This window comes from Aquarana catesbeiana, linkage group LG01 (assembly GCF_042186555.1).
Source record: "Aquarana catesbeiana isolate 2022-GZ linkage group LG01, ASM4218655v1, whole genome shotgun sequence".
Lineage (NCBI taxonomy): Eukaryota > Metazoa > Chordata > Amphibia > Anura > Ranidae > Aquarana > Aquarana catesbeiana.
The window spans coordinates 558,533,317-558,547,794 of NC_133324.1; the positions used below are offsets into that span (position 1 = coordinate 558,533,317).

Sequence of the window (14,478 nt, forward strand, 5' to 3'; positions counted from 1 at the left end):
CCAATGAGCTTCCAGGTTTTATCGTGAAAGTTTAATTGAACAAGCTGAAGGTAGAATGTGATTGGCTGCCAGCAGGTTTTAGTATCCCTATCCTTGTATCCTCCTCAGGCCTGTAGAGAAGGAAGAGAGACAAGCCCAGAGCTCAGTGTGTCCGTTCTAGGAGAGCCCTGCTTAGTCACTGAGAAGGGGGCAGGAAAACTCCTCAATTTCTTCCCAAATAAGTCGAAAAATCCTGCAGATTTTTACCGGGGGATCCGCCCTGTGCCCGCTCTACGTCACCGCCCAAGACACGCCCCCTCGTGCCATGACCTCACCCAAGCATTCCATCGTAGAAGTCATTGAGCCGACTTGTAGTGTAGGAAGGATCCTCCATTCATGTAACATTGCCTGGTCCTGCACGCCGCTCCTCACAGCTCTCTCTCTCTCACTCACTGACTGACTGCTCGCTCCATCCATCCCACCCTCCGCTACACTCTCCACAATGGCAGGACTCAACTCCCTGGAAGCGGTGAAGAGGAAGATCCAGGCTCTGCAGCAACAGGCCGATGATGCTGAGGACAGAGCGCAGACTTTCCAGAGGGATCTGGATACAGAACGGGATAAGCGGGAGAAAGTGAGGCGCAGCTACTCCACACTATACGGCCTTTGTCTCCTCTCCATTCTGTCCTATCACTACTACCGTATTACTACTACTACTGGGCGCTGCTTCTCCTCCCTCCACTCCTCTCCTCTCTGTACTCAGCCTCACTCTTCTCTCCAATCTCATCCTGGACACTCTCTGCCTGGGTTAGCTCCTTTTTATCATCAGCACACACCTTCCAATTTCTCCTGGAATATCAGCAATCTCATTGTACAATCTCCTCCTTTACATCTAGCAGAAACCATGTACTACAAGGGCCTGGCTACACATTGCATGCTTACATTAGATCCTTCTGTTACATACATTTGGTAGATCGAAATTGATGGAGATTCTCGTGTATATGATGAGCCTTAAAACCCCGTACACACGATCAGAAAACCCGTACCGAAAATACCGCTTTTGAATCGATCGTACGATAATCGGATCGTTAGTACAGAGCTTTCGAGAGTCGATCGTGACAGTTCATCCGATATTATTCTATCGGACATGCACACATTTTTTTTCCGTACGATGCCAGATCGTACGATTTTCGTTTTAATCAGTGCAGCTATCGTTCAAAAATGCAATACAACACATGACATCACTTGTGAATTTTTTTATCTGACATACGGGAATTTTCGTGACTTTAGTAAACTCGTCAGATTCTATTTGAGATTAGCATGCAACAAAAAACGGACGATCATTCATCCGATAATCTCATCGTGTGTACCGGGCATTAGATCTACCAACAACTATGTAGTATTAGGACCTGCCTGATTGGATACAGATTGCTTAGAACCTTATATTCCATAGATTTGGTAGATCTAAAGGTTGATTGTATATAGAGATTATCATGTATATGGTGAGCCTAAGGCTGGCCATACATTATACAATTTTCTTGTACAACTTTCCTGTTAGATTTACCAAAACCATATAATAGGAGGTCAAACCTAAACACTTTTTTTAAGTTGTATGCAATCAGGCAGGCCCTTGTACTACATTGTTGAAGGTAAATCTAAAGAAAATTAAATAAGAAAATTGTATGGTGTATGGCCAGCTTTAGGTCTACTAACTATGTAGTACAGTGGCTTGCCTGATTCAATACAGATTGATTGGGTAAGTCCTTTATATTACATAGTTTTGGTAGATCTAAGGCAATCTGCCTGCGATCCCAAAATGCTATAAAAAAAAAACCAACAAATCGCATAACGTTTGTTTAGCTGCCATTCATTTTTAGATCTACCAACAATTATGTAGTATAAGGACCTGCCTGATTGATTGGGTAGGTCCTTATATTACATAGGTCTGGTAGATCTAAAGATTGGTTGTGTATAGAGAATATTATGTATATGATGAGCCTTAGCAGGGGCCTGCCTCATTGGATACAGATTATTTTGGGAGGTCCTTTTTTATATTACATAGTTTTGGTAGATCTAAGGCTCCATTCACATTGCGGGCAGAATCGCGGCGATTCTGCTCGCAATTCCAAAACGCTATGCAAAGAAATGACAAATCGCACAACACTTAGGTTTATCATGGCAGAATCGCACCCGTGTTTAGGTGCCATTGAAAATCAATAGTACCTGAACAAGTGTTATACGATTTTATTTTTGCCCAGCGTTTTGGGATTGTGGGCTGAATCGCAGCAATTCTGCCTGCAAACGCCCAAGGTGTGAATGGAGCTTAAGGTCGATTGTACAGAGATTATAATGTATATGATGAGCCTTTAGATCTGCCAAAAACTATGTAGTACAAGGGCTTGCCTGATTTGGGTATAGATTGAGTGGAGAGTTTGGGTAGGCTCCTACAGTACATAGATTTGGTAGAATTGGGCTACTTTCACACTGAAAGCGCCCAGCGTTAGCAGTAAAGCATCACTAGTTTTAGCGGCGCTTTAGCAGCTCTTTTAAGCCGCTAGCGGGGTGCTTTTAACCCCCCGCTAGCGGCCAAAGAAAGGGTTAAAAGCGCTCTTGTTGCCGAAGCACTTTGCATGCGCTTCAGCAGTGCTGCCCATTCATTTCAGTGGGCAGGGCATTTTGGGAGCGTCTGTATAAACTGCTCCCAAAAATGCTGCTTGCAGGACTTTTTTTTTTCCCGTCCCGCAAGCGCACCGCCCCATTGTGAAAGCACTCGTTAAAATGCCTGAAAAGTGCCGCAGTGTGAAAGGGGTCTTGGGGTTGATTGTACAAAGATTATAATGTATATGGTGGGCCTTGGCTCTACCAACAACTATGTAGTACAGGGGCCTGTCTGATTGGATGCAAATTGATTGTATGGTAAAGGTAGGTCCTAATATTACATAGTTTTGGTAAATCTAAAGTTGATTGCGCAAAGATTGTATACGTGTATGGTGACCTTTTCAATCTACCAACAACCCCTGTAGTAAAAGAGCCTGTCTGATTTAGGTAGGCCCCATATTACATAGTTTTGGTAAATCTACAGTTACTTGTACAGTGAGATTGTAATGTGTATGGTAAGCCTTAGATCTACCAACAGTAATGTAACATCAGGGTCTATCTGGTTGGATATAAATTGGACAGTTTAGGTAGGTTCTCATATTGCATAGTTTTGGTAAATGTAAATGTGATTGTATATTCAGATTGTAACACCTATGGTGACCCTGATTCACAGTATCATTGGCGTACAAGACTATTCTCTGTCATTTACTAAATGTGTGATTTTGTTAGGGTAATGTTTTTTTCTGTATTCTAAACTCCATTTTTACTTTTCATAATAAACATTTTCAGGGGAAAAGGGGGTTGTACAAAGTAGATGTGAAGCCAAAACTTTTTTTTTTTTGTATTTTGAATAGAGCAACTGCTGTCTGATCCTCCTTTTGTTCCCATCTGTGTCTCATTTGGGAAATTTCCCTTCACTTCCTGTCTTGTAGACTTAACCGGAAGTGCTACCTTTCCCCTATTGGCCTCCATTGACACTTGACATGAGCATAGCCAGGCAATTTAAAGGCATTTATACATGTGACTTGTAGTGCAGGAGCAGAATTGTCCGGGTTTGGCCCCCTTTATGAACCTGCAAAGAAGCTTTTACGTTTCGGAGCTTCAGGCAACAAGTGGCACAGCGCTCCGGTGTGACTGGTCTTTTTTATAGTTTTCATGAGAACAGGTGTTCCCATTTTTTGTTGAAAAATGTCTCCTTTGTCTTGTTCAGGTAGTGAGTCATAATTTTGAATTTCCTGTCACTTTTATTCCTGGTGACCAGGACAATTACAGTGACTATCTGTAAGGAGGACATCCACAGCAATAAAAAAAGAAAAAAAAAAAAAATGGCAGTGGTTCTAACCCCTTGTCACTCCATCGAAATCTTACAAAAAAAAAAAAAAAACTTTTGCCATTTAGTTATGTTAAATGCATCTAAAGCTAAAACCTTTCTTATTTTCACTTTGAAAAGCAGAAGTATATGTAGAAAACCCTGTTAGATTTCTTGCGATCTTTATCCCACTGGGGAGATTTCTATTTACTTCCTGACCTGCAGATCTCAACAGGAAGTGAGAGGAAAACGCGCCTCAGTTATCACTTGGAAGTGTCCCCATCTGAAGATTGGTCCTCTATTCCTGTTCCAGTGACAACTAAAACTGTTGAGTTTATTCTTTTTTCACCTCCCTTCCAATTCTGATGACGTTTGTTTCCAGGACAATTAGATGGGTAATCTTCAGAATGGTGGCCATACACAGCCCCATCTATCTGACTTGACATGCGATTTGATCAAATCAGTAGACCATTAAATAGGCATAACTTCCCATCTGATCCATTTAATTTGGATTCCATCACATTGAGTCCATTGTCCTGGGGGAGGGAATTATTGCTAATATTGCATGTATCAGCAGCACCGAGGTTCTTTGTTCATGAATTCAATCGTATTTCTAATTAATCAGAGTGTGGAATTACATGGTGGAAACAGCTGCCATTGTGTCTTCCAACCATTGATCAAAATTCACCTCCTCCGTGCGCCATATTAATTGAATGGGTTGTTGACTATTCATATCAGGAGAGAGCGATGGGGAAAAAAATTGAACATTTATCAAAGTGTGCATGACCACCATAATGAGGACACAAGCATAAAATCTGATTGGTCCTCACAAATATTTACAAAACTAAACACTTTTAATGTACTTAAGGGTACAGTTAGATGTGCGTCTAAATCTACCTCTCCTCTGGAGCCCAATCCATGTTTGGCTCTCACTTAAGAGGCATTGATGGGTGGTGAGAAGACACCTCGTCACCCCATTTTTGCTGACAAACCCACCAAAACAGTGTGCATTGCACGTAATTGTGGGGATTTGCAGCTCTTCCCTGTTTGTCTAAATTTGTCACATTCAGTGGGTTTGCCCTCCAGCTGATCGCTACATATCGGGTAGATTTTTCCGTAGGTGCAACATCCTGACCATGGCATGTAAACACCCCCGTCCACTGCCTATTGCAGCTTAAGGGGGAGCAGTTGGGAAGTGGTAAAAACGCGGCTTAATTGCATTTTTGCTGTCCCCGAACCACACCTTTTTAAAGTGGATGTAAACCCACTCTCGTCATTTTTAAATTACCTCTATAGTGCTGATCTATAAGGATATACATACCTCCTGCGTGTATCCTTACCTGGCAGATCTCTCCCCTTTAGCTATTTGGAGCCCTGCAATACTCCGGATTCTCGGTGGGTGGAGTCGTGATGTCAGACTCCCCGCCCACCTCTACACTCCACCTGGCCAGGTATCAATATTTCTTACATTGAAATTCTGCTGGTCTCGTGGATTATGCCCCATGATCACTAACATACAGTCAAAACCCAGGAAAGTCACCACATGACTTCAGCATGTCCAATCATGCTGAGGTGTGGAGCAGCCAATCCTTAGAGAGCTGGAAAAGAAAGTAGGGGGGTGTGAAGTACACAGAATGCCTCTCTCACACTTGTGCATGAGATAAGGAAATCACTTGTCACAGCAAGGGGGGAGAAAGGACACATTTCTCTGTGTCAGTTTTTATTTTACTGAAAAAAGATGACTGCTCAGAGCTGGATTAACTCTTTGTGGCAAGACTGGGCACGCATGGAATGACATCCTCTGCTGTAACAGATGTGAGTCTTAATTAAAAAAATAAAAAAAAACATGTTTTGGGTTTCCATCCACTTTAAACTTAGCCCAAGGAACATGTGGACAACATAAAGTGATTGTCTGAGGCAGAATGAATGTAGCTAGCTTCATATATAAATGTTAGAGGACACAGCCAATTTTTATTGTGGTTGCAGGAAAGAAAATCTCTCTATGACCAGCCTAACAGCCCCATATACAGACTTATCCAATAAAGCACAAACTCAAGGTTTGTCAGTTGCCTTGGGTTACTGCACTTTGCTCTTAGGGCTCATTTACGTTTCCGTCTGAAGAGAGGACCGCAGCTAATCTTTTTTTTCCCTGGGCGTTTGACAGGCGACTGTTGGGTAAGATCGCCATTTGTTTTACCCCTGTAAGACTCCATTTACACTTGTATGACTTGTCATAAGACTGTGCACACAGTTGAATGACAAGTCGCAGCCCATGTATTTCAATGGAAGCCATTCAAATGTATGCAATGTAGACACAGTGACTTTAAAAAGGTTCCTGCGCTACCCTGATGCGACTTGAGTGCCGTAGACCAATGTAAACTTTCAAAAGTCGCATCTTAATGTTGTTAATGCAATAGTTGTGCATCAAAGTCACATCTAAGTCGCACCCATCCAAAGATGCAATGGAAATTGCACGACTTTGGAGTCGCACAAGTGTGAATGGAGCCTTCTATCACCGCGCTGCATGCAGTTGTAGCAAGCCTAACGCATCAGATGATTTTGGCCACAAAGCAAATCCTCGCAGCTGTAGAATGTGTACAGCAACCTCTGTGTACACCTCGTGCCTATCGCAAAATAATACTTGGGATCTATTCATGTACATTATTGTATGAATGGTGTATTTGACAATTTTGTGTCTATACATAACAAAGTAAAATGGCTCCTCTGGGTGTGCTAATCACGGTTCTGCCTGTAAGTACCCTTTGATGCTTTATACTAAGCGGGCTCTCTTAATGGCTGTATACTGTTTTACAAATGACATTGTATATGTCCACGCTCCTTTCCTACCAAACTTTGCACTGAGCGCTCCCAATGAGTTGCTTATTAACTTGGAAACAGGATGTATGAAATGTGTTCCCAAACCATTTCCACATTGTGAGAATACCACTCCCCCCTCCTGTGAGCTTCCAGCAGACTGCGTCCAACAAACGACTGGAAGAAACAACGTCACTATTGCTCTGTCCTCCTTTACTTGCCATTAAAGGGCAACGTTCACACTTTCTTTCCCAGTTTTGCCCTGTACCTCCATGGAAGACTAAAAGTGGCCATACACTCTGAAAATTTCAGCTGATTCAGTCAAAGCCCGCTATATAGGTGGCCCCACCACAACCCGACCTCCATCATATGAAAGATTAAGTTACCCATACATTATACAATTTTCTTATTCAATTTCCTTTTAGATTTACCTTCAACTACTGTATGTAGTGCAAGGGCCTGCCTAACTGCATACTGAAACTGTTTAGGTTTTACCTCATTATATGGGTTTGGTCATTCCAAAGGAACATTGTACAAGACAATTGTATAATGTATGGACAGCCATAACCGCTTTAGGAACGCCCACCGCACTTCTACTGCCGCAGGGGGGCCCCACTGCGCAAAATCATGTAAATGAACGTAATTTGGGATTTCTCAGCTCTGCTGTCATTTTGCTACAGGTCCTAGCCAATGATTAATGGCCTGAACCCACCAATCGGCTGAGCAAATGACAGAAGAGAGCCCTGTGTAGGTAAACAACATAGAGCTCTCTACAGACTGCAGGGAGGAAAAAAAAACACATTGCTGCTAAGCAGGGAGGAAAAACCATTGCTTAGTAAAAAACAGCACACATTTAACCCCTTGATAGCAATAGATGTTAACCCCTTCCCAGCTAGTGTCATTAGTACAGTGATCATGTATATCCTTGGCACTGATCACTGTATTAGTGTCACTGGGGATGTAAGTGGCAGTTAGTCCCCCCCCACAAAAAACCTTGAGGCTGGGTTCATACCTCCAACGGATGCGGCTTGCAGCAGGGGTCCGGTGCGTCCATGTTCTCCATTTTCAGGGACGAACCGGGGGCCAAATTTTTGCCTGAATTCGGCCCTGAAACTGTGCCAAAGACGCACAGCATTCCTGTGCAAGCCGCTCCGCAGCCGCAATGAAGATATGTGAATCTCCTGTAATGCAAAGAAACTGGCATCCAATTCACATAGGTGTGAACCCAGCCTGAGGCCTTACAACCACTTTATTGCAGCAGATTCTGCTAGAAAACTGTGTACACTTGTTTTCTTATCTACTCTTCTTCTGTTCTCTGGGGACAATGAGCAAACAGATCTGCCCATCCTTGAGGCAAGTGGAGGACATGTCTGCTCAATCGCTCCTGACCTGGTCTAAAACATTTCTGAGAGAACAATAGTGCTGGAGAAACCAGTAGCTTGTTGTCCCTACAAGTACCGTTATCAGTCCTCAAATCAATTCTGTCTCTCTTACTGCTAACCCCCACCCATTGTTTTACTGTCAAAATGAAGAACCTCAACCATTTGTCCGAACAGAAATGTATGGGTTGCCATGGCTGAGCCCTGTTTGAAAATGTTTAACTGCTTGGCTTTAACACATCACAAACCCAGAACATGCATTCACCAAATACATCAGAATTCACTATATACTTAATTCCCATTCCAAAACCATCAAAATGAAAGGCAGACCTCAGATGAAGGTTGCCAATTGCAGCCTACTAATTTCTTCTTTGAAACTTTTTTTTTTTTTCTTTAGTCCTCACGCTCATGGGCACACGAGGCCTATATAATGTAAATTGTTTGCATATTTCCATGCCTGGAAGACACAGCTACCCATAGTAATGAATGGCTGTACGCGTGTTAACGCCGTAATTGCGTAAACTCACACATGGTTGTAAGTCCCTGAGCGCACATGTCACCTTCAGGGATTTGCGTCCATGCGCAAGTTAGGGTAGGTGCTTCCACTTCCGGAGATGGATCGCCGCAGAATCCACGGCAATCTATGCAATGTCTGGCCCCTCCTCCACCCCCCCCCCCCTGCTGTCTTCTGGGAGACACAGATCTCAGAAAACAGCATGGACCAGTCGGGACACACGACTCGCGCATGCGCAGTAGGGAACCAGGATGTGAAGCTGCAAGGCTTCACTTCTTCATTCCTTTACGTAAGATGCCAGCGCCTGCACCAAGAGCCGAGGGACGGGTCGGTTTTGGGTGAGGACATCACGGGCGCCCTGGACAGGTAAGAGTCCATATAGTAAGTGAGCAGCTGCAGTATTTGTAGCTGCTGACTTTTTAATTTTTTTTTTTTTTTTTTTTCGGTGGAACGCCTCTTTAAGTACATTTTTAGTTTTGCATACATGCTCTGGTCTCATTGTATACTTTAGACCCCTTTCACACTGGGACGGTTTGCAGGCGCTACTGCGCCAAAAATAGTGTCTGCAAACCAACCCGAAACAGCCGCTGCTGTGTCTCCAGTGTCTCCGAGGGCTTTCACACTGGAGCGGTGCGCTGGCAGGACGGGAAAAAAAAGTCCTGCTAGCAGCATCTTCGGAGCGGTGAAGGAGTGGTTGTATTCACTGCTCCTGCCCATTGAAATCAATGGGGCAGCGCGGCTATAACACCGACAAAGCTCCTCTGCAGAGGCGCTTTGCGGTGGTTTTTAACCCTTTCTCAGCCGGTAGCGGGGGGTAAAACCGCCCTGCTAGCGGCCGAATACTGCCGCTAAAATGACGCTAAGGCGCCGACGCTCCTCCAACCCAGTGTGAAAGGGGCCTAAAAGTGTGGCATGCCTGTAAATAAAATGTAACCACTGTTAGTGTTATTGTCAATGTTTATGCCCAACTACTTGACGCACCACTTTTGCCGTAACAGGTCTATTGTTAGGATCAGCAAGTAATAAATGGTTCATTTATTGGGGGGAGAAGGGGTCTAAACGTACCTGTAGGAGTCTCCAAGTGCCTGCTGTTTGGCCCAACATTTGGGCATTTCTAGTAAATAAAGCTCCAACACTTTGTGTCAAAATGTGCCTTCCCCTCCCTCATGTACATTGATGACCGCCACTGTCAGACTACACTGATCAGCTGATTGGCTGCAGCAGCCAATCTTCAGAAAATTTTCCAACATCCCCTCGACAGAAGTCAATTTAAATAATCAACTTCTCGCGAGTGGGGGAAGCCACACACGGATCCTCATTTGACTTGTCCCTGCCAGACCATGGCTGTCTGCATACTCGAACAATGGCTGCATCCGATCAGTTGCCGCAGTCACTGTTTAGCTGCTAACTTCCACTCAGCTCAGTCCATTTTTTAAATCCACTTTTGTTGTGCCCATATGATGCTGGCAAAGCCACCCATGTCTCAAATTTCAGCAGGAATTCGACAAAGTTCCACATGTGGCTAACATTCTGATGGCAGAGATCCTCCAGTGTCTATGTATTCACAGCAAGCTTCAAAGAGGCTCCAGCAAAATCTGGAAGCCCCCTGAACTTCACTTTTCAGAAAGTCCAAACTCTGGCACAGCTATACCACCTCCCACAGTGTAGTGTGGTGCTGGTTAATAGGACTTGTACATTGCATTGTGTGATCTGTGTAAGCTCCATAGAAGACCAGAGGGCTCCTGGATCCTGCTGAAGCTTCCTGTAAGTGCAAACAGGCGTCAGAAGTGTCCGCTATCACAGCACCAGATGAGATCTATAGGCTTTGACACACAACCTACAACTGCCACTTACTATCTTCCTTCACAACATTTTATTTATTACGTAACATTTAGGTGCACTAGTGGAACAGCAGCCAAACTTTGGATTGGAAGGGTTACTGGTAGGCGATCTTTGGCACTCCTAGATGCATGATGGGACTTGTAGTTCTGCACAGCTGAAGTCATGCTTGTAGCTGTCAGTCTTGCAGTGCGGCATGGGACTTGTAGTTCCACAACAGCTGGAGGGCAGAACTTTGCCTACCCCGTTTCATATTTTTTGTTTCGGCAGAGATCTTCCTTATTTTCTGTCCTGAGAGCCCTATATAATAACTCAGCAATGGATTTGACTAATCGTAAGGCCTCATGTACACGAGACGCTGTTAAACACGCGTTCAGAGACAGTTGGACACTTCTTTCGACTGCCCCTGAACTCATTCAATGTTATCCTATGTGTCCATGTACACAGTCTCGTTTTTTTTTGGCAGTTGCTTTTAACCTCGTTTTTCCAGAAGCAATAAAATGTGTTCAGACGCAAAAGTTTTCCACGTTTCAGTAGCTAAACGCCGGTACCGCGTTTAGCCGCGTTTGCGTTTTATAAGTGTTTTTAAAGGAACCCTATTTTTTGGACCAGAAAACACAGAAATATGATGGTAAACTGCAGCAGAGAATGACATTTTGCAACCCGAATTTGGGGCCCTGTATCTCGGGGCCACTTGGTGCTAAGAACCCCAAATTTGGTGTTCTAACACTACAACATATCCAAATTTGGGGTTCCTAGCACGAAGTGGCCCCGAGATACGGGGCCCCAAAGTCAAGTCGCAAAATGTCAAGCACTTTTCTGCAGCAGAGAATGACATTTTGTGACCCAAATTTGCAGCCCCATATCTCAGGGCCACTTAGTGCTAGGAACCGAGATACGGGGCCCCAAAGTTGGGTCGCAAAATGTCATTCTCTGCAGATGCTTCTAGACGCAAACGCTGCAAAACGGACGTTTCTAAATGCCGGTTTCAGCATTTAAAAATGTGTTCAGCAGAGTTTGCACCAGCGTCTCGTGTGCATGAAGCCTAAATTGGTCGCAGTATGAAATCCTTAGTCTCTGAGCACTTGTGTTATTGCCGTATTAATGGGACACCAGTGCTTACACAGCATCCAAGCAATTACAGTGACAAGCTGACATGTCCTAACACTTTCAGTGTCGTCCAGGCAGACAACAAAAGAAGACCATACCTGTTTTAGCAGTACATTCCTCATCATGAATCATCACATGAGCTCATTCAGAGGTATTGCATTTCAGAATGAGAGAATGTGGTACACACAGCCCAAGCCTGTCATTGAGAAAATCAGACATAAATTGTATAGATTGTTTTATAGGGCAGAGCTGTCTTCTGTGGTCGTCTTTAACATCTGTTTTTGTATGACATTTATGTTGGTATGCAATCCACGATCCCATCTCCAGCACATTTCCCACATCTGAAGCGAACTAAACCATCCAATATTTCCAGCCAAGGAAGCTGCCATCTTAGTCTGTTTGATCTGTAGTGGCCATGGTAGTCACCTGCGATCAGCTATGACACCAGTCATTGAAGGCTTGACAGTTCAGTTGAGAGCGTAAGCAATTGTGATCATTATCGTTTCCGGCATGCTTTGAATGTAACTGTTTTTGGAAACTGTTAATTGGATGCGTTTTTTATTCTGCTTTAAAGTGATGCTAAATCCACAGCAGTAAAATCAGTCTGCAAATGGAGTAAAGCATGCTTGTTAAACTCCCTGTGGAACCTAAGGGGTGGGTAAAAAGGCTGTTTGATTCTTTTGTCTCTGATCATCCTTTTTTTTTTCCACTGTCCCTATCCATCTCCTGATAAGACAATGCCTTTGGCATCACTCTGCACATGCTCAGTTTGTTGTGTGCTGCTAGAGGTTTTTTGTTTTTAGTTTTTTTATATTGGGAGTGTGCATGTGATCAGAACATGGCCGATCAGCATTGTCCAGAGAGACAGTCAGGAGTCATGCAGCCTGGGGCTCAGGTAAGTAATTAGGGGTGCTGGGGAGGCTGAACACACAGCTTTTTTTTTATCTTAATGCATAGTATGCATTAAGATAAAAACCTTCTGTCTTTACAACTCATTTAATCATGACATTTCATGACATTTTTGGACGGCAGTAACAATTTCTTGGAAAATCAGCAAGCAGATCGTTTCCTCAGCTAAGGAACATGTACACTGCGATGGCCTTTGGATAAGAATTATGGTTGATACCAGTTTGCATTGGCTATACACGGTTGATTAGTTGATGGCAAGATGAAGGAATCTGCACTGCTGGCTATTGTATTCAAGCAGCTGCCTAAAAATATCCAAACAGTGACTGCATCTGATAGGATTAGAAATAATCCTCCGTTAGAATTAATGGTCCAGTTTGGCTTGGTAACCAATGTGTTGGCTCATGTCGTAGATGGAATTTCTCCAAGGTTCCCTTAGAAGGTTATAAATAACTACGTTGCCCCCCCCCCCCCCCCCCCCAAATTAGCCATCTTTTCGGAGGGCGACGTAAAAAGGCCATACCCTTGTGTTTGAAGTCTTGCGATGATTTATTTCCTTCCATTTTCCTGTCTGACATAAAGGAAGGATCCTCCTTCCTTGAGGGCATTGTGCTGTCCATTCATCAAACCTGACAAATAACATAGACTAGTATTTTTGTCTTGGGGGGGGGGGGGGGGGACTTTGCTCCAAAGAAAATAAAAATGACTCAAACAAACCATTGCCAGCAGCAGTGTGAATGTGAGCTGACTAGCGTCGCTGTAAAATGAAGTGGTTAAACACCACGCTTAGCTGATACAAATTCAAACATAATGAGCAGAAATAGGTGAATCAAACATAACAATTATTATAAACGTCCCACTTTGTGCTCGTGCGTGGATAAATATTCGGTGCTCCAATGTTTTGTGTTGAGACAGAGGTGCCCCACATGGATGTACACTCACCCCTAAACGTTGACCACCTATCGCTAGAGTGGTCACTTATGCTTTTGGGGAATAACCCCTAGATGGTGTGTTTCAAGATCAGCTGTATTTAGGATGATCCTCCATGGATGGGAAGAAAAAAAACAGAAGTAGGGCTCCCATAGTGTAAAACCATCATTTAATAAAAAATTCAACATAAGATGCATTTACATAGTTTGGTGCCTGGCGAGTGAGGTGGGGACATCACCTCCCAGCCTCCCGTCAACTGAAAAGTGTTCCACCACAAATCACTTTTCAGATGGGTGACAAGGGCTGCTGCAAGTGTGCTCGAACCCTAACTGTAAATCTTTAAAGCAAGACTGGCCAAACGGCCAAATACAGCTGAAATACTGCTATGTGAATTGTTTTATCTGACAAGATATTTGATTCTGCTGAATAATAATTGTGGTTCGCAATGAGAATGGTGACCTCGCTCCTCAGGATTTCAGATTTATGATATCCTGTGTCACCTACCTAAACTCTAATCATAATTACATTGCTGATTGTGCTTTTCCTCCATCTGTGAATTTCCAGAGAACTAATTTCCTTGGAAATTTTCAAGATTTGGGCACTTTACTGCAATGGGGTCTGATTAGATCACATTGCATAACTCCCAAGAGTTCATCTGCTTTATGTGACATGGGATGGTGGAAAGGTGAGGTTTAGGTGGATATTAGTTGTGCGAATTTTGGGGGGAAAAAACTTTTGTATTAGGCTGCCTACTTTTTAATGACGGTGCTAATAACTTTGTAGTTCTTAAAAAGGTCTGAAAGATACCATATCCTATATTAAACCCCAAAAGCTCAATTAGAAAGCAGGAAGGAGCATTTCCCTAACATTACATATACTTCAGTCCAGTAAATGCCTCTTTAGCTGATGAGTTGGCTTTTTATCTGAAAGGATGCAGGGCGTGGGCTCTGCTATAACCAAGCTTCTGGTATTGTTCGTTTGCCAGCGTTTAGCTCACTTGATGAGTGAGGTTTTTCTTGGATGGTATTTAAGTTGCAGAAAAGCTGCAATAGCACATTTTCATATACTGTAGCTCTGATTCAGACGTTCTAATAGTCCAG

The 14,478-nt window shown here is 43.5% G+C and overlaps 1 protein-coding gene across 4 annotated transcripts in view; it reads left to right on the forward strand.

The window, feature by feature from the left end:
* The window catches only part of TPM4 (tropomyosin 4), a 111,165-nt gene that overhangs the window by 61,113 nt on the left and 35,574 nt on the right, over positions 1-14,478 (forward strand). For 2 of the 4 annotated variants that reach the window (XM_073596213.1, XM_073596223.1), the window contains exon 1: positions 350-613. The exons of the other annotated variants lie outside the window; for them this stretch is intronic. In XM_073596213.1, coding sequence (XP_073452314.1) covers positions 482-613 — 132 coding nt within the window. In that variant the 5' untranslated portion in view covers positions 350-481. Of the gene's footprint in view, positions 1-349; positions 614-14,478 lie in introns of those variants that run through there. 4 annotated transcript variants of the gene reach the window in all.